Source organism: Salarias fasciatus, chromosome 17, assembly GCF_902148845.1.
Source record: "Salarias fasciatus chromosome 17, fSalaFa1.1, whole genome shotgun sequence".
Taxonomy (NCBI): Eukaryota; Metazoa; Chordata; class Actinopteri; order Blenniiformes; family Blenniidae; genus Salarias; species Salarias fasciatus.
In genome coordinates, this window is record NC_043761.1 from 11,956,324 (window position 1) to 11,980,804 (window position 24,481).

At 41.7% G+C, this 24,481-nt stretch overlaps 2 protein-coding genes across 2 annotated transcripts in view; both read right to left on the minus strand.

Moving 5' to 3' along the window:
• Positions 1-15,163, minus strand: part of cacna2d4a (calcium channel, voltage-dependent, alpha 2/delta subunit 4a) — an 81,256-nt gene extending 66,093 nt beyond the window's left edge. Inside the window, exons 1-4 of the mRNA XM_030113597.1 lie at positions 15,153-15,163; positions 9,064-9,067; positions 2,248-2,270; positions 901-1,078 (exon numbers count right to left, since the gene is read on the minus strand). Coding sequence (XP_029969457.1) covers positions 901-1,064 — 164 coding nt within the window. The 5' untranslated portion in view covers positions 1,065-1,078; positions 2,248-2,270; positions 9,064-9,067; positions 15,153-15,163. The remainder of the gene's footprint in view (positions 1-900; positions 1,079-2,247; positions 2,271-9,063; positions 9,068-15,152) is intronic.
• dcp1b (decapping mRNA 1B) lies at positions 6,580-19,306 on the minus strand. Its single transcript, XM_030113600.1, is given in 12 exon segments — positions 6,580-7,952; positions 8,085-8,297; positions 8,399-8,610; positions 9,118-9,168; positions 9,359-10,082; positions 10,084-10,167; positions 10,665-10,763; positions 10,952-11,135; positions 11,427-11,493; positions 17,814-17,941; positions 18,308-18,348; positions 18,941-19,306. Coding segments are annotated over 12 exon segments (2,040 nt in total). The 5' UTR covers positions 19,100-19,306; the 3' UTR covers positions 6,580-7,874.
• Positions 19,307-24,481: the final 5,175 nt, after the last annotated feature.

A 24,481-nucleotide genomic window follows, 5' to 3' on the forward strand; every position in this document is an offset into this window, starting at 1 on the left:
ACCAACCATGAAACTCTGATTATTAGATGACATTTTTAGTGCATGGAGGCAGTTAAAGTGTGCAAACAAATTGTGTGTGTGTCCCTCTCTCTCTTACACGCACATAGGCTACACACACAGTGTTAATAGGCTACTGCGGACTGACAGCACCGCATCGATCTGCTCGTTGTTTTTAGTCAGCAGGACATTTGAAAGCAGTTCAGCCTAAAAGAAGCTTCGTCTGGCTTTCGGAGGGTAAACAAACCGCGTTCCACTCCCAGAAGAAGCATCAGTCTGCAGCAAACTGTCCACTTCTCTAACGCTGACGCCAACAGCGCTATTTAATACACAACTGTTGATGCAACCTGACAAAAAGCTCTCTGAGCATTTTTCAACTGAAGAATTTCTTCTGACTTGTACTTTTTGTAAAATTTACATTTATCTATTGAGATGTCTGGACATTTCCTCAACAAACATATTGATATATTTATATTATTGTGCTTCTGCTCTCCAAGTCAACCGTATGTATGGATCGCTGTGTTTTCATCTCCGGCTCTAAACAGGCTGGAGGTTGCAGCTCTGGCAGCTCGTCGGACCCCACAGGTGCCCAGATGGCTCGTGTGTGTCAGTGTCAGCCAAATTCAAGAGAACACTATTGACTCATCCACCTGACGTATGGCTTTTTATCTCATTGCTTTCCTTTCAAAATGATCATATTCTGATCCTTGAGATTAAAGATAAGGTTTAATGCAGTGAGGTATACATGGAAAAATGCACAAATGTGTGTTAAATTCTTTTACAGATACTTTTCTTATGCAGTGGTAGATAGTAGTACCCTGCTTCCATTATTTCCATTAATTCCAATATATCCTGGGGCAAAAATCCATTGTCAGGGGGCTTTTCTAGTGGAACCGTACTCACGTTTCTGGTGAGATCTTCTGGCCATCAACCGTCAGGCACAGCGAGCTGGAGAGGATAATCCACATCAGCATCATCAGCCGTCCTCTGTTTGGCCCACTTCTGTCCCGTTTGCCGGCATTCCCGGCGTTCTCCGGGCTCCAGCAGCTCATCCCCGCAGCCGCCATCGTCAGTCCAGAGACTGTTGCACGCTGAAGCCAGAAGCAAATATGGAAATCAGGAGAGTGCGAAGTTAGAAATCAAAGACATTTAAAAGATTTTTGGTGTGAAAACGCTGCGGCACAAACAAGGATAAAATCCAGATGAATGATACTTACTGCTATTGGAGTAATGGGGAGAGAAAAAGGGGAAAAAAAGCTCCTTCATGATGCATCTGACCTGGAAAATCATCTGAATGTGTCTCAGCTTTTATAACATCACCTAAGCTGTTATGGCCGCATCTCAAGAGATGCTTGAATCGGTTTTTGCTTATTTGTCCCCAGCCAACCCCATCAGGTCACCCTTCATCTGCTTTACTGCTTCATGAGCATGCTGCTAACTTTAGTTGTTTTTTTTTTTCTGCCATTTGTTTCTTGAAGTGCAGTGGACACTTCAGACTGAGACAAGATAAAAGCTGGTAAATGCAGAAAACAGCAGCAAAAAGAGCTGTGAAAGTGGAGTAAAAAACAATGTACAGGTGTAAACAGAAACATGTGACAATGCTAAAAACTGAAGAGAACTGCAGAGGCGACTCATCTTTCATTCACATGTTGAGTGAATAAAGTTGAATAAAGCATTTCTTACACCTGCCTTCAACTGAAGAATTGTTCATCAACTCAGATCCTCTAACACGAGAACGAAAAGCACAAAAGCAGGGGTATATTGCTCAACTCCAACCTCAGAAAGTTGTTATATATCCATTAAATCACCTATTATTTTTTTCCTTTATGTAGTTTTAACTCATGAAACACTTCCTCAAAATGTGTTGTGTTCAATGTCCTTAATCGCTCTTGTAAAAAACACAATCTGTGAGGTTTAAAAACTGCTAAGTCATGAAAAAGCAGGTCAAGATCAGCAAACATATTTAATAACATTTAGATTACGCTGGAATCAAGACTCCAGAAAGCTAAACTCCGACATCTGACAACAGATAAAGATTTGATTCCTAAAAACAGTCACAGGATTAAGGTTGGACGTGACCTCAGAGTGAGACTGAGAAGTTACAGTCCTCCAGTGGAAAGATTTAAGAGCTTCCTTCCTGGACTGACCCAATATTGAAGCAATCCTATCTGATGCTCCTTGAAAACAAGCGAGAGAGGATTTAATGGGATCTTTCCGGACGCGGCGGCGCGGCGGGGGTACGGTACTCACTGAGTCATGCTGTCAAAGGTTCACTGTGGCGTCAGGCTCCGAGAGCAAAGTTCAGAATCAAAACAGTCTGACTGATGGTTGGATGTCAGCTGAGCTGCCGATTCCGGCATGCCAAAAACTCCAGGAAGCTTTTGTCTCTGGTGTCAAAGGTCACTTCTGTGCGCGAGGGGTGACGACGGAGTCCGGCCATATTCCTACGCCTCCCTCTCCAGGAATCTTAATCCCGTCTCACTTCCTCCCATCATCCGCAGCCCTCCTCCATGCCGAGAGGGAAGACTTCCCGGGACGTCCCGCTAAAGTTCAGTCTTCACTCGCACACGAGAGGAACGGACGTTAATCCCACAAAGAAATCCTGCGGCGAGCGCACAGGTCCAGGAGGGAAGCCATGAAGCGCCGGGAGGAGAACACCACTGAGTGGAGGGATGGACAGAGGGACTCCCTCTCTCTCTCTCTCTCTCGAAGTATCTCTTCCTCCTCTCTGGCACCAGTTTATACCATAATCCAGGCAGGATTAAACCCCTCCTCCCTCCATCCCTCCCTTTCTCTCTCACTCTCTCTCTCACACACACATTAACACAATTTCTCGAACCCTCTCTTGCCTTCATCTTCTCTCTGATGCTCTTTGACCTGCTGACTTTTCCCTTTGCCCCCTGTTTTTCCTCTCAGTATTCTATTTAATTGATATCTTAATTCATCTGTTTCCCTCCAAAATCTACTAAATTCTGTGTATTTTCTGATCATGTCTTGTGTGAAACAGTGCATGAGTTTAAAGCTGTCACAGAAAAGTGTCAGAAGAGGGGAGAAAATGGCAAAAAAACAAAAAAAAAAAAAAAGGGAGCAAATGAGGAGAAGACTCAGAGCAGAGTGAAAGAGAGAAGAGCTGTGCATGGTGGGAAGATCATCCCTGTGGTGGCAGAGAGTCGAGTAACAACACAAAGAGACACCTAGTGGACTCGCACACAATCACACCTCCAGACAGGAAAACAGACTGATACCTGGGGATTGATCCCTCTGTTCATTCTGAACAATCAATAACAAAAATATCAAAAAGATCGAAAGATCACGAAAAGAAAAAGATTGGTGCTTTGATGAAATAAAAGTCTGAGACATCATTTGGAAATGTTTCTGTGAAATCAAACACATTATCACATTCCGTCTACATCACTTCACTGTTCTTATTCATTCGTGTAAAACCCGTTTTTTCAGGTAACTGCACATTTATTCAACTCATTTACTACATAAATCACACATTATGGATGTGCAGGAACAGTCAGGGCTCTGAAGAGAATAATCAGGCCTTTTTATTTGTCTCTTGGTGACTGTGTATATTGTTTAATGGACGAACTATCAGATCACGTCTTCATATTTTTAAAAACATGAATTTTAGATTCATTGGTGACTTAAAATTTTCTGAAAATATCCAGGATTTTCCTTGTTTATGTTTGGCTCAGAGTTGGATAAAGCAGTAGTAGAAATGGATGTTAAAAAAAAAAAAAATCCCCACTTTCCCTTCATGTCCTCACTTCTATGGTCAAAAACACTGACTGGTCCTCACACAGACAGGTAGCTGAGCGTACGCACACACACTCAGAGTGAAACATCTGCTCACATTGTTTCAGAAATGAAAATGCAATAAAACAATCTGTCAATGGACATGTAGCAGTAATGCGACAGCGGACGCAGAAAGGGATCAGATTAGTATGAAACGGCTCAGACCGGCGCACGCACGAGCACGCCGACTGAAAGCAAGCAGGCAAACACACACATGCTACATATGTACATGCATGTACAAACACACACCAGCAGTGTATAACAGCTGTGGGACTCCTCCCCCACTGACCCAGATCACTGATAGTGGGATGAAGGCTTCAGTCCACACCCTCCTCCTCTTACATGGCAAAAGTCTTGATTCATATTTACAGAAGAAAGGAGTTTTATACTAAATCAAATCTGAATGCAAAGTACTGGTCAAAATAAAATCTCATTTAAATGCAAATCTGTGGTCAGTTCAGGTGAGCACTGCTGACTTTTGTTTTTTTTCTTTGATTAAATGATATGATATAGAAATACACTATGTGAGGACAAAAAAACTAACTATTTAGATGCATCATAGTTAAATGTATCAGATAAAACTACATTGCTTCAATAAAATAAAAAAAATAAAAAAATCACATGATCTACAGCTTCCCAGTATCTTCCGTTTCTCACTTTGTTTTATTTTTTATTGAAAGCAGTTTGTTCACTTTAACCACACACTGGACAGGTCGCATTCCATCAAAGTGTAAATAAAAAAAAAAAATAAAAACCCAAACAAAACCCAAAGCCCACAAATTTTAAATTTTATTTATAAAATGAATTTAAATATATATAAAATACAATAAAACTAAAAACTTTTTGGGATTACCGCAAAAATCACTAATAATTTTACATGCATGAAAACTGAAAAAGAATGAAAATACATAATAAATTAGTAGAACTAAGTACTTTTTTGGCAGAAAACATTGAACAGGATGAGTCACTCACCTGGAGTTCTGGCACAATTTAGTGATGGTCTCCTTATTTTGACCTTTCCACAGTCAGACAAGAAAGAAAAAGAAAGACCTCCGAGTTTTTCCTGAAAATTACAATATGGAAAAAGTGATTTTGATCTATATATAAGTAAAACTGACGGATAACTTTGCGTTCTCCAGCTGAGAGTACAGTCTATCAGGGGTGGTTTGGAGTCACTGTGCAAAACTACAGACCCCTCCTCTTGGGACACACACACACACACACACCATTGATTAGTCTAAGACAGGGCTAACAGTCAGCCTTTAGTTTCAGCATCATCAGCTTACTCAGTGGTCTGGAACCTCCTAATCTAAGATGAAAAGTAAGTGTGTGTGTGTGTGTGTGTGTGTGTGTGTGTGTGTGTGTGTGTGTGTGTGTGTGTGTGTGTGCGTGTGTGTGTGCGTGTGCGTTTTGCTCCTGTAGAAATATAACTCATCTATTATTAACATCATTATATTTCTGTAAAACCCTTGATTCGGCACTGGAACATACATATTTTAAATAATTCCTCCTCTAAAAACATGGAGCCAAGTCGGTGTGTCTGGGAAATATTCCTGAGCCGCTTTAAATAAGTGAATCTGTGGTTATTAGTAATAACAGAGGGTGATATAACAGCGCTGGCTGGAGAGAGAAAGCCGGAAGGAAGAGAGAGAGGAGGAGGAGGAGAGGCTGCCAAACTTCCCCCAGTGGTACAAAAAACAAACAAACTGAGAAACAATCAAAATAAAAAGCAAGCAGCAGCAGCAGCAGGCTGTTTGCCCTCGGATTATTCAGCGTTTCCTTCATGTTTGGGCTCCCAGCTGCTCCCGGGCCATTAGCAGCTTCGATGACACACACACTGGTTCTAATGGACTGATATGAAACAGAGACGTAAACAATCAGAAACAATGGAGGCGAGAGAAGAGATACACCTGGGAGACTAAATAAAGTGGATTTCATGTCTAAATCTTTTATTATCTAATGTTAATCTGGATATTTTTCAGTCAAAACAAAAAATCAACACGACGACTGGCAGCAAGTGAGGGGGAAGTGGAACATTTTTACAAATATTTAAACTAGAGACATTTATTCTCTACTTTTTTGGCACTTTTCTGCACAAATTGCTATAAAAAATAATGGTCTTACATCATTTTTTTTTAAATCTATCTATAGTATTTATACTATAGCATTGACCAAAGTAACTACAGTTCCTCACCACACAGACTTGGGGGAATTCCTGTTTTGATTCTTCAAGTTTTTCTTGTGTATCAGATACTCAGGTTTTCTCCAACAGTTCAAAAAGCTGTATATAAGGTCTCTAACAGCAAATTTGTGTTTTTTACTGGCACAAAAGAAAAAAAAAAACTACAAAAAAAAAAGTTTTTCTTATGCAAGTCACAGAAATAATTTTGGAAGTAATAAATTAACTTACCTCTTGTTGTTCGTTTTTAGTTTACGATTAAGTTTTGCTGTTGAGCTGCAATCGCCTCCGGTCAGCAGCCTTGTCTCAACAGCTTGATCTGTGTGTTTAGTTAACCGTGATAAACACGCACTGCATACTAATACGCCGCCTTAAGGGCTATTGAGCAAACTAACCACACAATCTCAGCTCTACCTGCTGTGTAAACAGCTGATTAATCATTGTGGACATCATGTTACGCTATCGATCGCGGCAAACGAACGCAGTGTAGTGACAATAAAGCAATAATGAGCTCAACTTCGGTGAGACCTTCCTGAATATTAATAATCACAGCGCTGCTCGGCAATAAAAACTCACACACACACACACACACAAACACGGAGGCAGTTTTACAACATTTAGTAGCCAATTAAAATATATTCCAGTTTATGTAACAATACAGATAAAAACAAAACATCTGTAGAAACATTTCTATCAGTTTGTCATATTAGCTTCACCATTTACAGGAAAAACAACGAACATCGTCTTTTAAATTCTAATTATAAAAACTGCAAATGAGAATTAACTGCTGATATGTTGTCAGGTAGTGAAAATAGGTATATTTTAGCTGTAGTTTCTCTTTTTTCTTACATGCTGGTTATTTTTTTCCTTCGGAGTACAAAAATATGAAGTGCATAATATGTTCTTTTTCTTCTTCTTCACAAAAACATACTCTTGTTTTTGATTCAGCTGTACAGACTAGCTACAGTGACTTCAGCACGCGAGTTAAAACACGAACTGCAAACCGCGACGCTGACAAAATGAACTGTTCCCACCAGAAATGAGTGAGGAGCTGAATGATCCCAAGTGAGAAATTACTTCTTATATAGTGCATATATTTTAACAGTATTTGAACAACTTCCTACTTCAACTTCAGCTTCAAACAGGCCTGAGATCCAAAAGCAACTACTAGATATGTCTAGGCTTTGTGAGAAATTTAGACAACAGTGACGAAAACACCATTAACGACATTTCAGTGTGCTAGAATCCCCCTTTAATGAACAGAAGAAACTAACTCTGAGCGTACTTAACTTTAAAAACTGTGCAACTGTTGTCACGCCGCTGGATAAAAACACAGACGCGTCTCTGAACGAGCTCTCTGTGAGGTAGTGCAGGTTGACAGTCTCCCACCGTTGTTTCGTCGAGTTGAATTGATGTTTCCCTTGTTAAGGCTTAGAGCTCTCGCTGGTTCTGTGCTAAAAACACCATCTTGATGTGCTACTCTGAGCTGGACTCACTTTCCCTACATCCAAAATTGAACTTAATGAAGGCCATGAGGCTGACTGTTGCTCGGCGACTGAAATGGAGTGTGGAAGTTTAATTAAATTAAAGAAACATTGCTACACTTTGCTGTTAAGTAAGAGCAGACCTGGAAAACAAAGAGGTGAAGCCGTACAGTTGTTCCTTTTGTAGCCTTCAGAGTGAGTGTGTTTCTCTGATATGGTTAAAACACGTTATCATTTATTGAAAGTGCTTTTTGTTGCATCAAGAGACTTGGCTTGAAGTGAAGAGTAGACTGTTCAGGAAAGGGGAGATATAATTTGCATGTGTGTGTGTGTGTGATCCGGATGAGAAAGTGGTAAATCCATATTGGGAGAAGAAAAACAGCCCGTGGACAGACAGAGGGTGTGAGAAGTCATCAGTACTTGCTGCCGGAGCTGCTAACGAAGCGGCTGACGTAGGCTTCGTAGATGGAGTCCAGGAATGAGCTGTCAGTCTGAAAGACACAAACAGGCACCTTCAGACAAACAGGTGCTGCCAGGCGTTCCCCACGGTGCGCCGTTAGCGGACGGCACAAACGCAACAGAGCGGCGGACTGACGGTTCCTCGTGTCTGACTGGATTTCTACCTGGATCAGATGCACCAGTGTGGCTTGGAGCTGGCTTCTGGACAGGACCCTGGTTTCATCCTGCGACGGGGGTCTCAGCGAGCTCGGGGCAGCGGGACAATTGTCCTGAGCCGCTGCTGGCATCCCGCCGCCTGGCTTTGTCTGAGCGAACACGCTTGGAGAGAGAAGCATGGTGGGGGCCACAGTGGCCGGTATCCTCTCGGGGGAGGTGACCTGCAGACAGGAAATGTTATTACTGCTCATTCATTTTTATCTGATGACCAGTAACCACAATTTTAAACCAACGTCAGCAACCTCAACACGCTGACCTTTACCTGGAACTGCAGCGCAGCTTTCTGGCCCGCCGTGGCCGCGTTCGGGGCTGGGGCTGCGCCTGGATTTTGGGAGGGGCCCAGGAATCGAGGGGCCAAACCCGGGCAGAATCGAGGCGGCTCTTGAGAGGCCAGGCTCTGCTCTTGCTGAACCAACTGGAGCTTTTGGAGGAGCTCGTGAGGAGACACCACACCTTGCATATGAGAAGACAAGCCTGAAAAGAGATCAGGAATTTATTAAATGACATCATCTAGAAAGAAGGAACCATGCTGGAACCATCATTCTGATTAATGTAGCGTTTCCTGTTTGTAATTTATTCTGTTAAAGTGTCCATTTATTTCATTAATCATATATTCAGTTTTATGAGAAACTAACTTGGCCAACACTGTTGGTGAATCTTGTAATGTGTTGTTTGATCTGTTAAAAAATCTGTAAGTTCAAAACACAAACTTTAACTGGATCGCGGCAGAGTTAGTTTGAAAGCAGTCGTCTAGTTAAGTGGGCTTGAATGGGGATGTTCACACTGACATGTGGGAGGAAACCAGAAGACTCATAAAAAAAAAAACCCGACATGTGTGCAGACACTGAGAACAAACCCCAAACCAAAAACTCCCCCAGAGATGAACCATGCATATTCTTGCTTAGAAGCAGGTGAGCTCAACAACACTGTGCTGCTCTGACGGAGTCAGTTATTTGATTAAAAAAGAAAAAGACAGACTACCTAGTGGAGGTTGAATGGCTTGATCACTGGTCACCTGAGCTGGCAACAAACCTGGAAAGGAAAGGCATAAAAAAAAAAAATTAACACATGTTGCTACTACTCATTCATTCATTACTAGTGTTATACAAAATAAATCTAATGTCTCATCTTTTTTTTTTTAAATCATAAATAAAGTCATGGAGATATGCTCCATGACTGTTCTTTCACTTTGTGAATATTGACGGTATGAACGGCGTCCCACCTGCTGCCCGTGCAGCCGGAGCCGTCTGGCTGCTCTGCTGCGATTCAGCCTGAGACTTGGAGAGACTCAAAAACAGCGGCTGGCTTTGAGGTTGAAGGTGGGAACATGACACGGGATTATTCATCACAGGCTGGGAAGGCAGGTGAGGGTTCTGCTGCTGCACGTGAGGCAGGCTGGGGCAAAACGAGGGAGCAGGGGGGCAGAAGGAGGCGTTGGGAGGGGGAGGGGGAGCGGGCTGGCTTTGGAAGAGTCTCTTTATGGGGTCCGGATGAAGCTGGTGGTGGTGGTGGGCGTGGTGGTGCTGCTGCAGCTGCTGCTGGTGGTGGAGGTGGTAAAGATGGTGGTGGTGATGCTCCAGCGGCGCGCCGTTGTCGCACAGCCGGTTCTCGGGGGACTCGGACAGGGTCTGCAGCACCCCTCCAACGGCCCTCTGTCCCTGCATGAGCTTGGCGATGGCCGGGCAGTGCTGCGGCGCGTTGGGCTGCGGCTGAGCGGCGCTGGGACTCAGCAGCAGGCCCGATGCAGCCTTCCCGCAATCCTCCCCCGCCGAGGCCCTCGTGCCTCCATCTGAGATCCCAGCAGGGGCAGGGTTCCCCCCGTTGGAGGTCACGCCTCTGCCAGAGTTGAGGGAGTCATCGTAGGTGAGCGTGCGGGCGACGGGCGGGCGGGTGGCTTTCCCTGGAGAAGAGCCCATCGGAGGAGCGGCTGCAGCCGGAGGGGGGGGCCGATTTAGGAGAGGCGTAAGGCTGAGGCTGGGAGCCAAACAGAGCAGCCAAAGACAGAGACTTGGGTTCAGCACCATCGTTGTCCTGGAGGAGAGAAAAAGAAAAATTACCAAGCGTGTACAGGAATCAGTAAAGCTTTGTACAGGAACTCTTAGACTGAAATGCGTAACTACAGCTTGATAAAGGTACAAACACCTATCCACACATAGTGAGTAGGAATATAATGATTTTGATACATTTTACAGTAAAATGACCTTTTCATACATAGAAAATGAGGTGACCTTGTTCTTGGTTTAGTGTGCAGTTCAGTTTTGCTTTTCAGTCTGGCACAGCTGACACCCAAACCAAAAACTCAACGAGGTCGACCTGAATAAGGGTCGGTGTGAAACTCCCTGCGCTCTGCTGCATGTTTCATTCTGAGATATCGTATCATGTTGGCTGTACTGTTGCTTCCACCTCTTGGAAAGCCTTTTATGGCAGATCTAGCTTGAAATCTGTGCAACTATATGAGGTTCAAATAAGGATAAAACGAGCCTGTGTCTGCTGTAAGCAGTAGATTGTAAGAAGACCAGAGGTTTTACCTGAGCGTTGGGTTTAACAGGTATCGGTTTGATCAGGTTGGGATTTCCACAAAGAACGCTGCTGCCGCCAATCTCCTTCGGCTCTGAGGTAGACTTCTCCTGAGAGGGACGAGCAGACAGGGCACGTGAAGAAATGAAAGTATAAGCCCTTAAATTATTGTGATTTCTACAGATGAGAAATTCTGAAGCGTTGAGATCATATTATTCCATTTCTCCATGAAACCTTTTCATCCCATGATGCTTTATTACTTGTCCAAAATCTGGCTGAATCACTGTTGTGCTCATACCTTGTCGTACTCCGTGCGTGCTTTGGTTAACATCTGGATAATGTCCACCCCCTTTGCTTCAGTTCCTCCTCCTCCTCCTCCTCCTCCTCCTAATAATCCTCCAATACCTCCTCCTCCTCCTCCTCCTCCTGGAGACAGCCAGCCACCCTGGGACTGAGCCAAGGCCTGCTCCTGCTGGGTCAGACTGCGCAAAGAACTCCATCAGTATTTATGTCCGAGCTTCACCGACGGAGTGTTTCGACCAAACTAAATAAAATTGAGTTTGTCACAACTGGAGCAAAGTTCATCCAAACAAGCTACTGCCATTTGTTGGCTGAAATCTGAAAATCTTGGCCCTGAGTGCAGTCATTAATAACGCCACGTAGTCTGCTGTCAAACTTTGGCGAGACTATCGTTTCGCAGCCAAATCTGCTTTTTCAAGCTGTGGGTTCTGTTGCCGATGTATATATTACCCTGCGATTACATAATTACTTACATCTTCATCCTCTGGGCGATGCGCTGACAGTCCTCCTTATCATAAAACCAAATGCCGTGGATAACCACTGCAGAAAGGGGGGAGAGAGAGAGAGAGAGGCTTTGACAGGCACAGACTGAAAAATTACCTTCTGAGCACATAACATAAAAAGAAATCCAGCAAAATGTGGTTTGCAGTAAGGAAAAAAAAAAAAAAAAAACCTAAATCAAGTTAGCCTGTTGAAATAATGATACTGCTCATTTACGTCTTCGTATTTTCTGGGTCAGCAGACGACAAAATTGGCTCACTGACCTGCAAAGCCCTCACAATTGAATGAACGCACAGACATGGCGGAGCATAATTCTGCTGCTACGACACGAGTGCAGGCCGGACAGATATGTAAACGGTTTATTATTAGCCGTGCTGGGTCCAAACCTCGGGTTTAAAATGAGTCATTTCCCAGCCAAACCAATGGGAACAGAAGCCAGCGGTGCCATTAGGCGGTGAAACATGGGCCCCAGGGGTCCCCTGAACTCGGTAAACATTGTCAACGCGGGAGGAAAAAGATCCCCGCACATTTGAGGAGGGTGCAATGGATTTGTAATCACACAGTGAAAATTAATGCTTTCTGCATAATTCTTCAATTCAAGTCAGTAAGGAAACAGACCAGATCCTTTATTCGTGAATGTCTTTTATATACAGTGAACTTATAACCCTGTACAGTCATAAATTACTGAATTTAACTGAGCTTATTTCAGAGAGACATCTTGGTCTGACCTTCAATCACTTTTTTGTCGGTGAAGAAAAGAAATTAAAAACTCGGACAACTCAGACGACAACATATCAAACTGATATTACTTTGGTAAAGTGACCAGATTGCCAAAGAAATATAGAAAGAGAATAATTATTATAACAATCACCATCCAGGCAGCTGGGGTGTAGATATACGCTCACCAGACAACAAATAGAACATAAAAATGGCATTCGTGTGAAACACATCTGATTCTGATTTCAAGTTTTATCACCAAGAGGAATTTTCCATTTGAAATCGGGGACACTGATAGCTTAACTTGAGACAGATTTAAGTTTCTGTGTGAGATCAAGAAAAGGACAAATGAACAAGATGAATTCAGTCAAAGCCGGACTTTTAAAACTTTGTGGAACTCAGCGGCGCGCACTCAATATTCATTTGGATTCCAAGATAGTGGAGCCTAATCAAGCCGGTAGGACATCGACTGACATGTCAACACAATTACTTTCAGAGTGGAACTTGAAAACAGATAAGAAAATCCCAAGACAGAATTAGAAGTGTTGAAGAAGATATGAGGAGGAAGATGGAAGAGAAATTTAATGAATGGAGCACAGAGGCAGGATGATAAAGTGAAGCGGGGAAGAGAATGAGGTCTATATACGCTGTGGTGGGTAGCGTTTACCACACGGCCCTGTTAAAGACGACACACATTCCCACACACGCACACACACACACTTGGCTGCAGACGAGGTTGGGCAGGCCACAGAGGTCAGTGTGGATAAGCGGAACAGACGGAGCGGGAAAGGCAGGGACACACACACACACACACACACACACACACTCGCACAGAGTTCAGTTGAGCCTGGGAAAAAATCAGCCCCAGTACCAAATAAGTAACAGCAGTGGGAGACTGGCTGGTGGAGTCAGAGCCACTTAGTGCCGGCTGGGGATGAGACTGCTTGACAGAGACAGAGAGACACGCCTGGTCGAAGGCAGACAGCTGGAAAATTGAGGGAAATGAGAAGGGACGGATGGAAACAAGTGAGATCTGTGAGAGAAAGGCTTCATCAATTGCATCAAAAAAAAAGTGACAATAAAGTTCTCAAGTCTTCAGCTGTCAGGTTAAAATGAATGAGAGACGTCGAGCTGAAGTGAGAGATTGTAAATTGGACGATCACAAGTGACGTTTACAACACAAGACAACCACTTTGACGGTCCGCTGCTCCGTCCCAGAATCGGCCACACAGATCGGGGAAGAAAAGAAGAAGAAGGGACAGGAACATGACAAAATAAAAGACTGTTTTCAGCTGAGATTACCACAACTCCTGGAGCAATCAATACAGCTGTCCTGGCTCCTGGCCTGTAAGAAATCTGTGCTTCAACAAGACAGAGGAGAGAGAGCGAGAGTGGCAAAGAGGGCGGGAGGAAGTCTACAACTGGAGGCACTGTGCCACGAGGACGAACTCAGACTGAACGTTAGCAAGAGAGAGAGAAGAGGGAGCTGCAGTCTGGAGACTGGAGGCCGGGAGGGACTGTATTTGAAGAGTTTGCTCAAAAGAAGGAATCAAATTAACGTGAGTAGGAATGCCAGTGAACAGCGATGTGGGAAGAAGACTTCAGTAGGATGTTAACCTAAAGTCAAGACTGCATCCCAGAGGAGTGGAGGCACTGAAACCCCGAACACCGGCTTTTCATCGCAGTCTCAACAAAGCACAGTGGAACCAACATCAACGCAGTGAACCCAGCAACTGATTGACAACTGAAGCCGCGTGCTCCTTTCAGACCTTCTGTGACCACCGAGCAGTGACCAATGACCACCGAACAAATATGGGACATTCGTGGGATTTGAACGCGGAACTGATCATTTTTTCCTTTTGACTTTTTCAAGTTGTCACCATCACATCAGCCATCTGTTCTTGTCGTGGTCAAACTTTGGACTAAAGATATTTGAAGACATCTGTGATGAAAGCAATTGATTGATAACCATACGGTAACTGGGTCAAGTCAAATATTACTATTTAGAGTGCGCCTGGCTAGCTAAACTAAATATGAAAGCACATTTCTAAGCAGTTTGGATGTCCAAGATAGATTAATAGTGTTATAATTACACTGGATGATCCAGTTTTTGAAGAGAACTCATAGTAGCAGTGATGAAAAACAGCACTGATATTATTTTTGGCATGTATTTAGTCTACTGGAGACTTGTCACTTTGTCAGTACTCTTACTGTAAAGCATAGTCATGCTGGGAATTGCTGCTATACGAAAGGAAATCACTGCCTCTGTTTGCAGGAATGTGTGTTCACTGGAGGAAAAGTAAATATTTAGATATATAGCAAGTGAAACTCTAATTTGAGAAGAGAGTACTGCTTTACTCCATCCTCTTGCGGCCCACCTGCAGTGCCTTGAAACCGATCTTCTGTTATCTGGGACATTTACACTGTTCCATCAGCCTCATCGGCACTGGACAGTCGGTCACATTAAGAGCTCCTGGAGCCGATTCAGACCGATTCTGGACAGCCAATTGTGGAGAGACATTAAGATGTTGAGACGCCTGTTTCAAAGGAGGCCTAAACACGAGAGGCTGGAAGAAGAACCTGAGGTCAGGTTCAAAGGATCGCTGGTGTCAGAGACAGATCTGGGATACACGTATGTCCGACCGGGAGGTAAGACCGCTGAAACTATTCACAAACATAAGACTATAATACTCAGGGTGAATGGAGAACAGAATATGTGCCAAGCAGGGCTGGGCGATCAAACGATCAAGCTACATAATGCGAAATAACTTTTCCTTGATAGATATATGAATTACGGTTGACAGACTGCATTTGTCCATGCTTTGACAAAACAGATAGCCAACGATAATGAGAAATGCGCCACGCCGAAACAATCATGTCAAATTAACAAACAGCAGAGCAGCAGTGAGTTGCAACACATGTTGATGTTTGTACTGCTGCAGCCGTGGACCTCAGCAGCTGAGTGACCGCTTGTTCCGGACGCACGGGGCTCCAATCTCCCTTAAAACACCCCGGAAGCCGAGATCGGGGCCCTCCCAGCAATGCCCGAGCACCAATGAATTGCTCCAAAGCCGGCGAGCTCGACTAACCGACCTGAACAATCTATCCTTTTCTCCCACATCGCCCAGCCCTGTTTGACTGTTTTAAATTGTGAGCTTTTCAATGTTTATTTTTAAATGTGTGACAGTTTTACAATGTGTCAGGTTTATAATAAGTAACAGTTTTATAATAAGTGACAGCTTTAGAACATAACTAAGTGTGAGAATTAAATTCAGATTGACAGACGAGATGACCACAGTGGTGTCTCGTCTAAAGTAAGGATAATTAGATAATAAGAATAATAAGAAGTTGGTTGATACTGCAAGTAGAAAAAGATCTGGTGAAATAAACAACAGCACTGAAACCACGTTCAAAAGTTTCAGGTTACACAAGTGTGAACAAATACTACTCAATACATTTTAAATGGATTAACTGTTGAACCATAGCACCTTTATTCAAGCACTATGTCTTAAAAAACTCATTTTTAGTTACGCTATCTGAATAAATACGCTGTGACAACAGGAGTCTACTGTAATCAAGCTAGAAATATGATTGAATTTTTTTTTTTCCCACTGGCTCTACAACATTTCAGTAAATCACTTTTTTCCAGCAACAACCTAAAACATTAAGGCGTTCCTGGTAGCTGAAGCACTTTTTTTTTGTCAATAACTGGCAATGCTGATAGAAAAACATGTTAAAATTCTTTCTGCCTGAATTAGAGAATCGGCCAGATAAAAAGCATCTTTTTTTCAGGCTCAAGCTTTCTCCATTCTGCGGTATATCTTTAAAGTATATTTTTAGCCTGGGGTGCCACTTGTGCCAACTGCCATTCCAGGAAGTTACAGCAGCACTGAGAGCTACATGTTTGTCTAATGATAAGATTCCACGACCCCTGCACACAGAGGTCACCGGGCTCCAGGACTGGCAGCACTACCGATCGACTGCCTTCCAGAGAGGGACATTTTCAGGTTGCCGAGATGTCAGGGCAGTTTTCTGGCAATTATTTACACATATGTGCTATTGTGCAGTTTATTGTCTAAAGATTCAGAAAGATTCAGCACACAGGTACTGCAAGGGTAGCAAACAGAGGATGAATTTAAGGACTTTGTTAAACATATGATGCTAAAATGTCTTTAGAAGGGCCAAAAAACCTGGAAGCAGTTAAGATAGAAATCTGTTCCAACATCCAAGTATCTTTCCTAAGTTGTTTTGTTACTGATTGCCAAAAAACACAATGAGGTTAGACCATTCGTTAGCAATGTGTCCACCCACTCCATGACTCACAGTACCCATAATCTGATTTTCTTTCTTTTCCTGTGCTGTGATAAGTAGTAATAACTACTTTTGAATTCCATCCCTTCCCACCAAAATCAAGAGAGCTTTTCATTTGATATGTACATTAAATCTCTGAAGCACTGAGTGCAGGCTAGTGCCGTCACAGTTCATCTATATTCTGACACCCCACCACCCACCCCCACCTCACCTAAAAGCTAAAGGAGCAAATATCTCACCACTACACACTGCTACACACACGACTTCACTGACCTTCAAGGTGTTCAGTAGATGCTGTGTGTCAGTAAGACACATGAAATACAGTGATACAGTTCGGGGATCAAAGCAGGTGGAAGGAATCCACTGGTATCTAAACACTGCATTCCACCTGCCTTTAACTGAGGCTGAGTGAGGCCGAGGCACAGTGAGAGGGAGGTGTGTGTCACCAACTGCAGAGAGTGTGTGTATGTGTGTGTGTAGGTAATCAGTGACTGCTGTATCTAATCTGTGCTGGCTGGGTTTGTAGTGCTGTCAGGCTCTTGTCAAACAGCCCTAGTCAGCAATGTGCTTGTGTGTCTAAGAGCCGCATGTAGGTCTCAGGAGGAGATACGCTGATAAAACTCACTGGGATACCTCAGCTAAGATCCTTTTATGGAACCACTGGTCATACTGTACATGTCCGTTGATTTTTTTTTTTTCACTTAGCTTTTAATGACAGAAGGATCTGTCGACAAATGTATGAAATGAACACATTTTGAAGTCTTCTATCAGAATATGAATCACCTGCTGTTTGACACCATTGTTCTGTGGTGTGCGGCCAATACGCAGGAAAATGATGATGAATAAAAAACAGAATTGTTCTGTAAATCAAACCTTTTTTTGGAAAGATTTTCAAGCCCTGCTGATGTCCTCAGGCATCCTTTCTATTTACCTCATTCATGTTATAGTCATCTTCACTGTTTTTCTGGATACAGAGGTTTTCAGTTCTTGATGTTCAATGAACCTTCAGCTGATTCACAATGACTGGCAAGCAATCTTTAACTGTGCTCAAATGCATATAAGATACATAAAGAAAGAAAGCAAAAACAATATCTTATGCCTTACCTTTATCCGAGTTGATCTAAAACTAAAGAACATTTCAAAAGGCTGATCGATTAATGCAGTTCTGCAAAGAAGCTTTCAGCATAGTATAGTTAGGACCACGTCAATAACAATCATAGTAAGACATTATGAACTAACAGAGTATAGCAGCCACACTGCTTGACTGGTGTTGAGAACAAAACTAATTTAATGCAAGAGACATGTATCTTTCAGTGTGTCTTCCTGCTTACATCGTGCGTTGCGGTAAAGCAGGAAGGGGTCCTGGAGCTGGAAATCGAGGTCTTTGGTGATGGGCTCTGTCAGATTTTCCATGCTCAGTCTGTTCATAATGGTGAAACCATGTCTGGGAGAAGCCAGCCTGAAATTCAAAGTGGAAAATTTATAAAAATGAAACAAACTACAAACAACACCGAGTGCAATAATATCATGCCGTTCTGTACCAACTTTAGGCAGAAAATGGGCTTTGTTCTATTACTTCAATAAAACTATTCTTGATACTTACCTCAGTAAAAGTCTCAGAAATTGAGTCAAAAATGATTGAATTCTTTAAAATAACCACAAAATAACTTAGTAAATGCAATTACTCTGTGCACGGGAGTTAACACTGGAGGTAACACTCAAGAGGTCTCTAATGTCAAACAAATTCACTGGACTGCTAAATGTGCATACTCACACTTCAGATAACAGGTACAAATGCATAAAACTTATGAAATAATACCAATACCTGGTGTAGATGAAAAGTGTGCCTTCAACTTCTGTCTTCTCCTGAAAAGCAGAGAAATGAATGAAATGTGTGCATTCACTTTGCATTGCAGCTTCTGTAGATCTAGCCTGGGTCTCCCAAAACTGCAGTATACATGAGAATAGCAAAACATAGGGAGTGCCCAGTTGACTTGATCTCAACAAAATATGTTTTTAATAATAGAATGGAATAGGCTTTATTAATTTCGCAGTGGATAAATGTACAGGTGCAAGATGCTCGAAGAACACACAGGGGGTGCAAAAAGTGATGAAAAGTGCAAATAAAGAACAAGGAATAGTGCAAATCGTAGTAAGGATGATAATAGAAAAACTAAATCAAGGAAGATCAAACTGTATGTGCAAAATGAATACAATAATGCAAAATACAATAATAACAGATTTTATTCAACTCAATTGTACTTATAACAACAAAATCAACAAAATGTACGTGATCTAAACATAGAATATATTAAATAACATGTAAACATACAATTTAATAATTATATTTCTAATATAATTAAGCTTTGCTTTCTGATTTGAGCGCGCCGAGCAGACTTTACTAAGCTAAGCTAGGCTAACTTAGCATATACGAGCTTCAACCAAACTTCATGCTCACCCACTCATTCGCCCTGTTGTTGTAAGTATACAGGGCGACTTGGCTGGCCACATCCACGATGTTATTGATGTAAGGGTCCTGTCGCTGCAGAGCCGCCAGACTTATATCCAGTCCTTTAGCCGTGAGGCAGCTGCTGCTGCCCGCAGAAGTCGCTGTCATTGTTGCCTATGAAGAAGTTAGCTCGGCAGCTAGCCACAGCTACTAAAGACTCTCGGGAATTAGATATACTCTTCAAACTACAGGCAAAAGAGAAGAGAGTGGACTCGGTGGGTGCACAGTAACCTGGTTCTGAAGTTAAGACTCGCAAAACTTAAGAAATGAAGGATTCGTTTGCTCTAACAGTCATGAGTGAGTTTGAAGACGGCCATGTTTAATCAACGAGATTGTAAACAACTTAGACATGAGTAGTTGCTACACGATCGAGATTCGAGCCCGACCAATCGATGTTGAAAAATCGATGAAAGGTTTTTCTACCTTCAAGGATTTCCGGTTTTAATATTTTCGATTACTGAGAAAAAGCTCACATTCAAGTCAAGTTTACCACACAATTCGTTAAAAAATGAATAAGAAAAGAACATGATACGGACACTGAGGTAAGCCATGCTCATATATTTCATCCACCAATCTATATCAGGGGTGTAAAATGAATGGATAATACAAACTGCAGACTAAAAAGGAGTGATGAAAACTATTTTGCGGGTGGTGTTACTGATAGCAGTGCTGATTGTGGTGGTTATGGTAGCTGTTGGTTTAGTTACATTTCACTTTATTTTGTAGCAGGACAGATTGATCATTAAAAAATACATAATGTTGAACTTTGACATATTGAACTTTTTTGTGTTTTGGTCTTGTATAATAATGTAACATCACACACACACACACACACACACACACACACACACACACACACACACACACACACACACACACACACACACACACACACATATATATATATATATATATATATATATATATATATATATATATATATATATATATATATATATATATATATATATTATAGGTTTCGCACTGTAAAATATTTGTCGTTGACCAAAAATGCGCATTATATGTGCAGGACGGCAAACACTGTCCTGCTATGATATTGATGATCTGACCTGTTGAGGGAGAACGAGGCAGTATGATGAACTTTGAACTAAAATGAATTTCCCACCAACGATGAATAATTATTATTTGTAAAGTTTTTCATTGTTTTAGCATGGAAATTCAATGTAATTTCAATGTAATTTCAACATAATCTTGATTTTAACAATGCATTCTTATGTAAAATACAGCAAATTACAAATATAATGCTCTCAATTAACATTTAATATTTTTTATTTGAAATTTATTGCATTACATGTACTACACATTATACCCACAACCAATTTAACACACATTTGTTCTGTCATGAATGATTAATCTAGCATGAAACTTTGAAATTAGAAACTTCACCGCTTACATACTTTATCAAGATGAGATTGTTACCCAAATTTACAGAAAACTGTCTTCTTCTGTTGTGCTTTGATGGGTTCATGGTTCGTTAGAAAGATTTTCTGTTTTATTCTATTTTTTGCCTGGGTTCATTCCACTGTTACTCCAGGTAACCAGCCCATGTTTCCAGTATGTCATTCATCTGTTAACACAAGAGCTGTGATACTGAAGCTGCACTTCCCATTACATACACTAGAGGGCGTCAATGAGATGAGTAAAACTCCTTTTTCCTTTTACTGTATGAGCTGCAGCTGATCAGAAGGCAGAGGGGGAAATACATACAGTTGTGAGTGTACCCACACAGTTCTGCCTTGTTGAGTTACGTTGATGGTAAACAACGTCAATTGCAAAGATATGAAATGTGAAAAAATTATATGCGGCAGCAGAGACAAAGATGTTGGGATTGTAGGTGGAAATGAGGATGATGGAAAGGATCAAAATTAAAAACTGAACAGATCAAAGAGACAGCAGAGCTTTAAGGATGAAGCTAGAGAAGCCAGGTTTGGATGGTTTGGAAAATGAGCTGCAAACCAGAATGAAAAGAGGAAGATTCAAAGAAGATTCATGTATGCAGTGAAGAAAAACATAGAGATGGTTGGTAGCAGAAGAGGAAGGGGGTAATAATAGGAAGAAACAAAAACAAGTAAGTTTTTCTTTGGAAATTACTGGTTACAGTAATATAATATAAAACTTACTAGGCAAAGCAAATAAAGTTGCATTACTTAAAAAAAACATTTAAATATGCCAAAGAATTTAAATCGCCTCTTAATGGAACTTTAAGATGCATGTTCAATTATTCATTATAAAACTGAATATATGATTGATGAAATGAATGTACACTTCACAGAATAAATTACAAACAGAAAATGCTACATTAATCTAAATTATTCAAATGTTGCTTTGTGATGATATGAGAAAAGACACCAATCAGATTTCATTTGTTCCTGGAGATAGCATTGATACCTCTGTAAAAGAATAATGAAACAGAACAAATGTATGTCAGTAGATGTCTGTACTTCCATTTAAAAGCTGCCTTTGAATGATCAGGGCTCTATGGCTGTCGCATAAAACATTTTGCACCAATATGGTTCCTTCTTTGTAGATGACTGGGGAGTTTGCAACAATGTATCGGTTTTCAGTGACGTCACCATCTCATTTGACCTATATAGGCAAATTAGCAGTTATGCTAATTAGATGCTGACATCATTTAGAACGTTTCTGACTGAGCTGTTTGCAACAATGTATCACTTTTAAAGCAACAAGAGAAAGAGAGAGAACAGAAGAGAAGGCAGACAGGTTAAGAATCATGTTTTTTTAAAGCTAGGGTTGTCGATCTGAATGAGATACATTTTTTTAAATACTGGTTAAAATTATCTTTATGACCCGATGGGAAGCAATTCATAGCGTCTTTTTAAAGTAGTTTAGAAAATATCCGCTATCTACAGCAGGAGTAAAACGGGAAAAACAGCAACCAATAGTCTTGCCGGGATACCTTTTTTTTAAACCAATCAAATCCCTTCGCCGTTCGACCCGGTTCGACCTGCCCCCTGCGCGTACATGTCAAAGGCGTGCACTGACCCTGGTTCAGTGCGTGCGTAGAAGGACGGAGCGTCGTTGCAGAATGACGGAGAAGAATTTTTGGGGGGGGGTTTACTTACCGTTGAGTGCGCCCTAACTTGGCGTAGTGCAAATAAAGAAAAACGAAGAAACGAAGCGCTGAGGACAGGTTACGCCAGGAACGCACTGGACGCGGAAGCGACGCGCGCGCCTCGAACATCTCCGCGTCTCCGCTCCCAACGGGAGCTCCTCCAATGGGGTGGGAGCTGGGCGGAGCCTTGGGGAGATGCTACATTCGTGCTACATGTTAGTTTTCCAAGATTGCAAACCCTAGCTTCAATGATCATTATTCTGATTGATTTCAGTGCTTTCTTATCAACATTCTCTTGTTTATAATGCACCAACTGGCTTCAGATACAAGACACATCCTTCCCTGAAATTCATTCTTACTGACACAACAGAATATCATACAGACCAATGAACTTGTAAAATTTGTTTGTTTTTGGCGGTATTGATTGAGCTGTATTTGAATAATATATATCCAGTTGTTTATATTCTGATCTTTGCTATCACCTATTACAAAGTCACTGTGGTTAGAATTACTGACCTTTCCAATATTGTTAAGTTTGACAAAGTTGTTTCTCTGCTGAATTTAACCATCTTGAATTTATGCCATCTGAATTATATTTTTTTTAATATCTTGTGCAGTGAGTAGGTTTTTCTGCCTCTTTTTCCAAAATATCTTAAGCTATCTGGCAGTTATTCTGTGTTTTTAACTGTAGTCAGAAGCTCTTGTTACTAATGTGCTACATGGTGCTGAATCCTGTCATCAAAATATCAACCAGAAGAAGTCCAGGAAACCTTTGAAAGGTTTCATTTCCAAGCTTTCTGTGAATTATTTTTTTAGTTTTATGGATATACCTAAAGTTTGATATGTACAGCAAAAAAGGTGTATCAATCTATGTCTTCTCTGTCAGACTAATAAACAAAAGACGCCCAGCTATTTGCACAGTTCAAACAACACTGGATAAAATTACTGCTTGTCATTTCATTATGCCACTGATATCCCCGAATCCACTCCAAAGTGTAAAATGATAAACCTCCTGGTCATTTGATTACTCTGCATACATGAAAATTGCTTCTCAATGATGAATTGCGTGTCTGTTTGGTCATTACTGGATCATGATTCAGTGCATAGGTCGGCATGTCAATTTGTCAGCTTGATATTTATCTGTTCGTTGGGGCTGCAGGGTGGGCGTGCAAATGATGGCGTTAATGAGTTATCCATCAGCAGATCAATATCATCAATAAATATTCAGTTAAGACTGAATTCTCGTCTTTGATTGGTGGGGAGAAGCCGGGGTTGCTGCTGATTGGCTCAGAATGGGGGTTGATTTCACCTACAGGCAGCTTGTTTGCAGTCAATGTGAGGAGGTGAAGCTTTTTTATGAAGGGTTTTTTTTTCTATCCGAAGGTCATTTTCCATGCAGGAAACCAGATGCCACAGTTTTTAAAACGCTGAATCACTGTTATTAGATTTTTATTCTCTTGGAGGAAGATAATTCAATCCCAAAAAGAAAGCACTGTCATGTGTCTATGTAGTGAATTGGGTGGGGACATTGATCTTGTTTTAAATCTACTTAACCAAAAACAAAAAAAAGACTGAAAGAGAGAAAAAAAACACCTGACAAAATCGAAATGTGTTTTTTGAAAAAAAAAAAAAAAGCACAGCTATTGTTTCTCAAACATTGCGGTCAAAACATACATGATTCACTCCAAACTCACTCTGGTTCACATCAATCCAAGATGTTGTTGTAGCCCCACAGTGAAAGTGTGACTGAGAGTAGTATTGGATGCGGACTTATCATCTCCAGGCATTTTTTAATTGTAAAAATATGAAAAATGTTAATCTTCCAGCCCAAAAAAAAAAAGTTTTAAATCCAACTTTGGCCTGCTGGAATAAATATCTCTCCGTCCGTGAGGGGCTTCCCCTCCGACTGCCCAGCAGGTTGTTGGTTTCCCACAGGGGATACGAGCATTTCAGTGTTTGTCTGCTCAGAAATTCCCAGAGACCAACCGGGCTTCAGAGTCACACATGCTCCAACATACAAAGGGGTCCAGGACTACAAATATAGACCAGTCGTAAATAGAGCTGATATTCCATGCGCAGGCTGGACTACAGAGAACATTTCTGTGTGTGTGTGTGTGTGTGTGTGTGTGTGTGTGTGTGTGTGTGTGTCCCCTGGGCAGAAGTGTCTGTTCCCACGGCCTGCCCTCCATCCGCTCTTCCTTCCCGCAGTCTTTCTCTTCCGTCTATCTTCCATTCACTGGCCAGCGTAATCAAACAGAGGCGAGTTTGGCAGCAACGTCGAGGGACTGTTCTGACCACTGTTATGGCTTTTACTGTCCATCTGTCTCATGAATACCACAGCGATCTGCAGTGGGAAGCAACTCTAGTAACAGACACATTTGAAGTGTTTTTTTCTT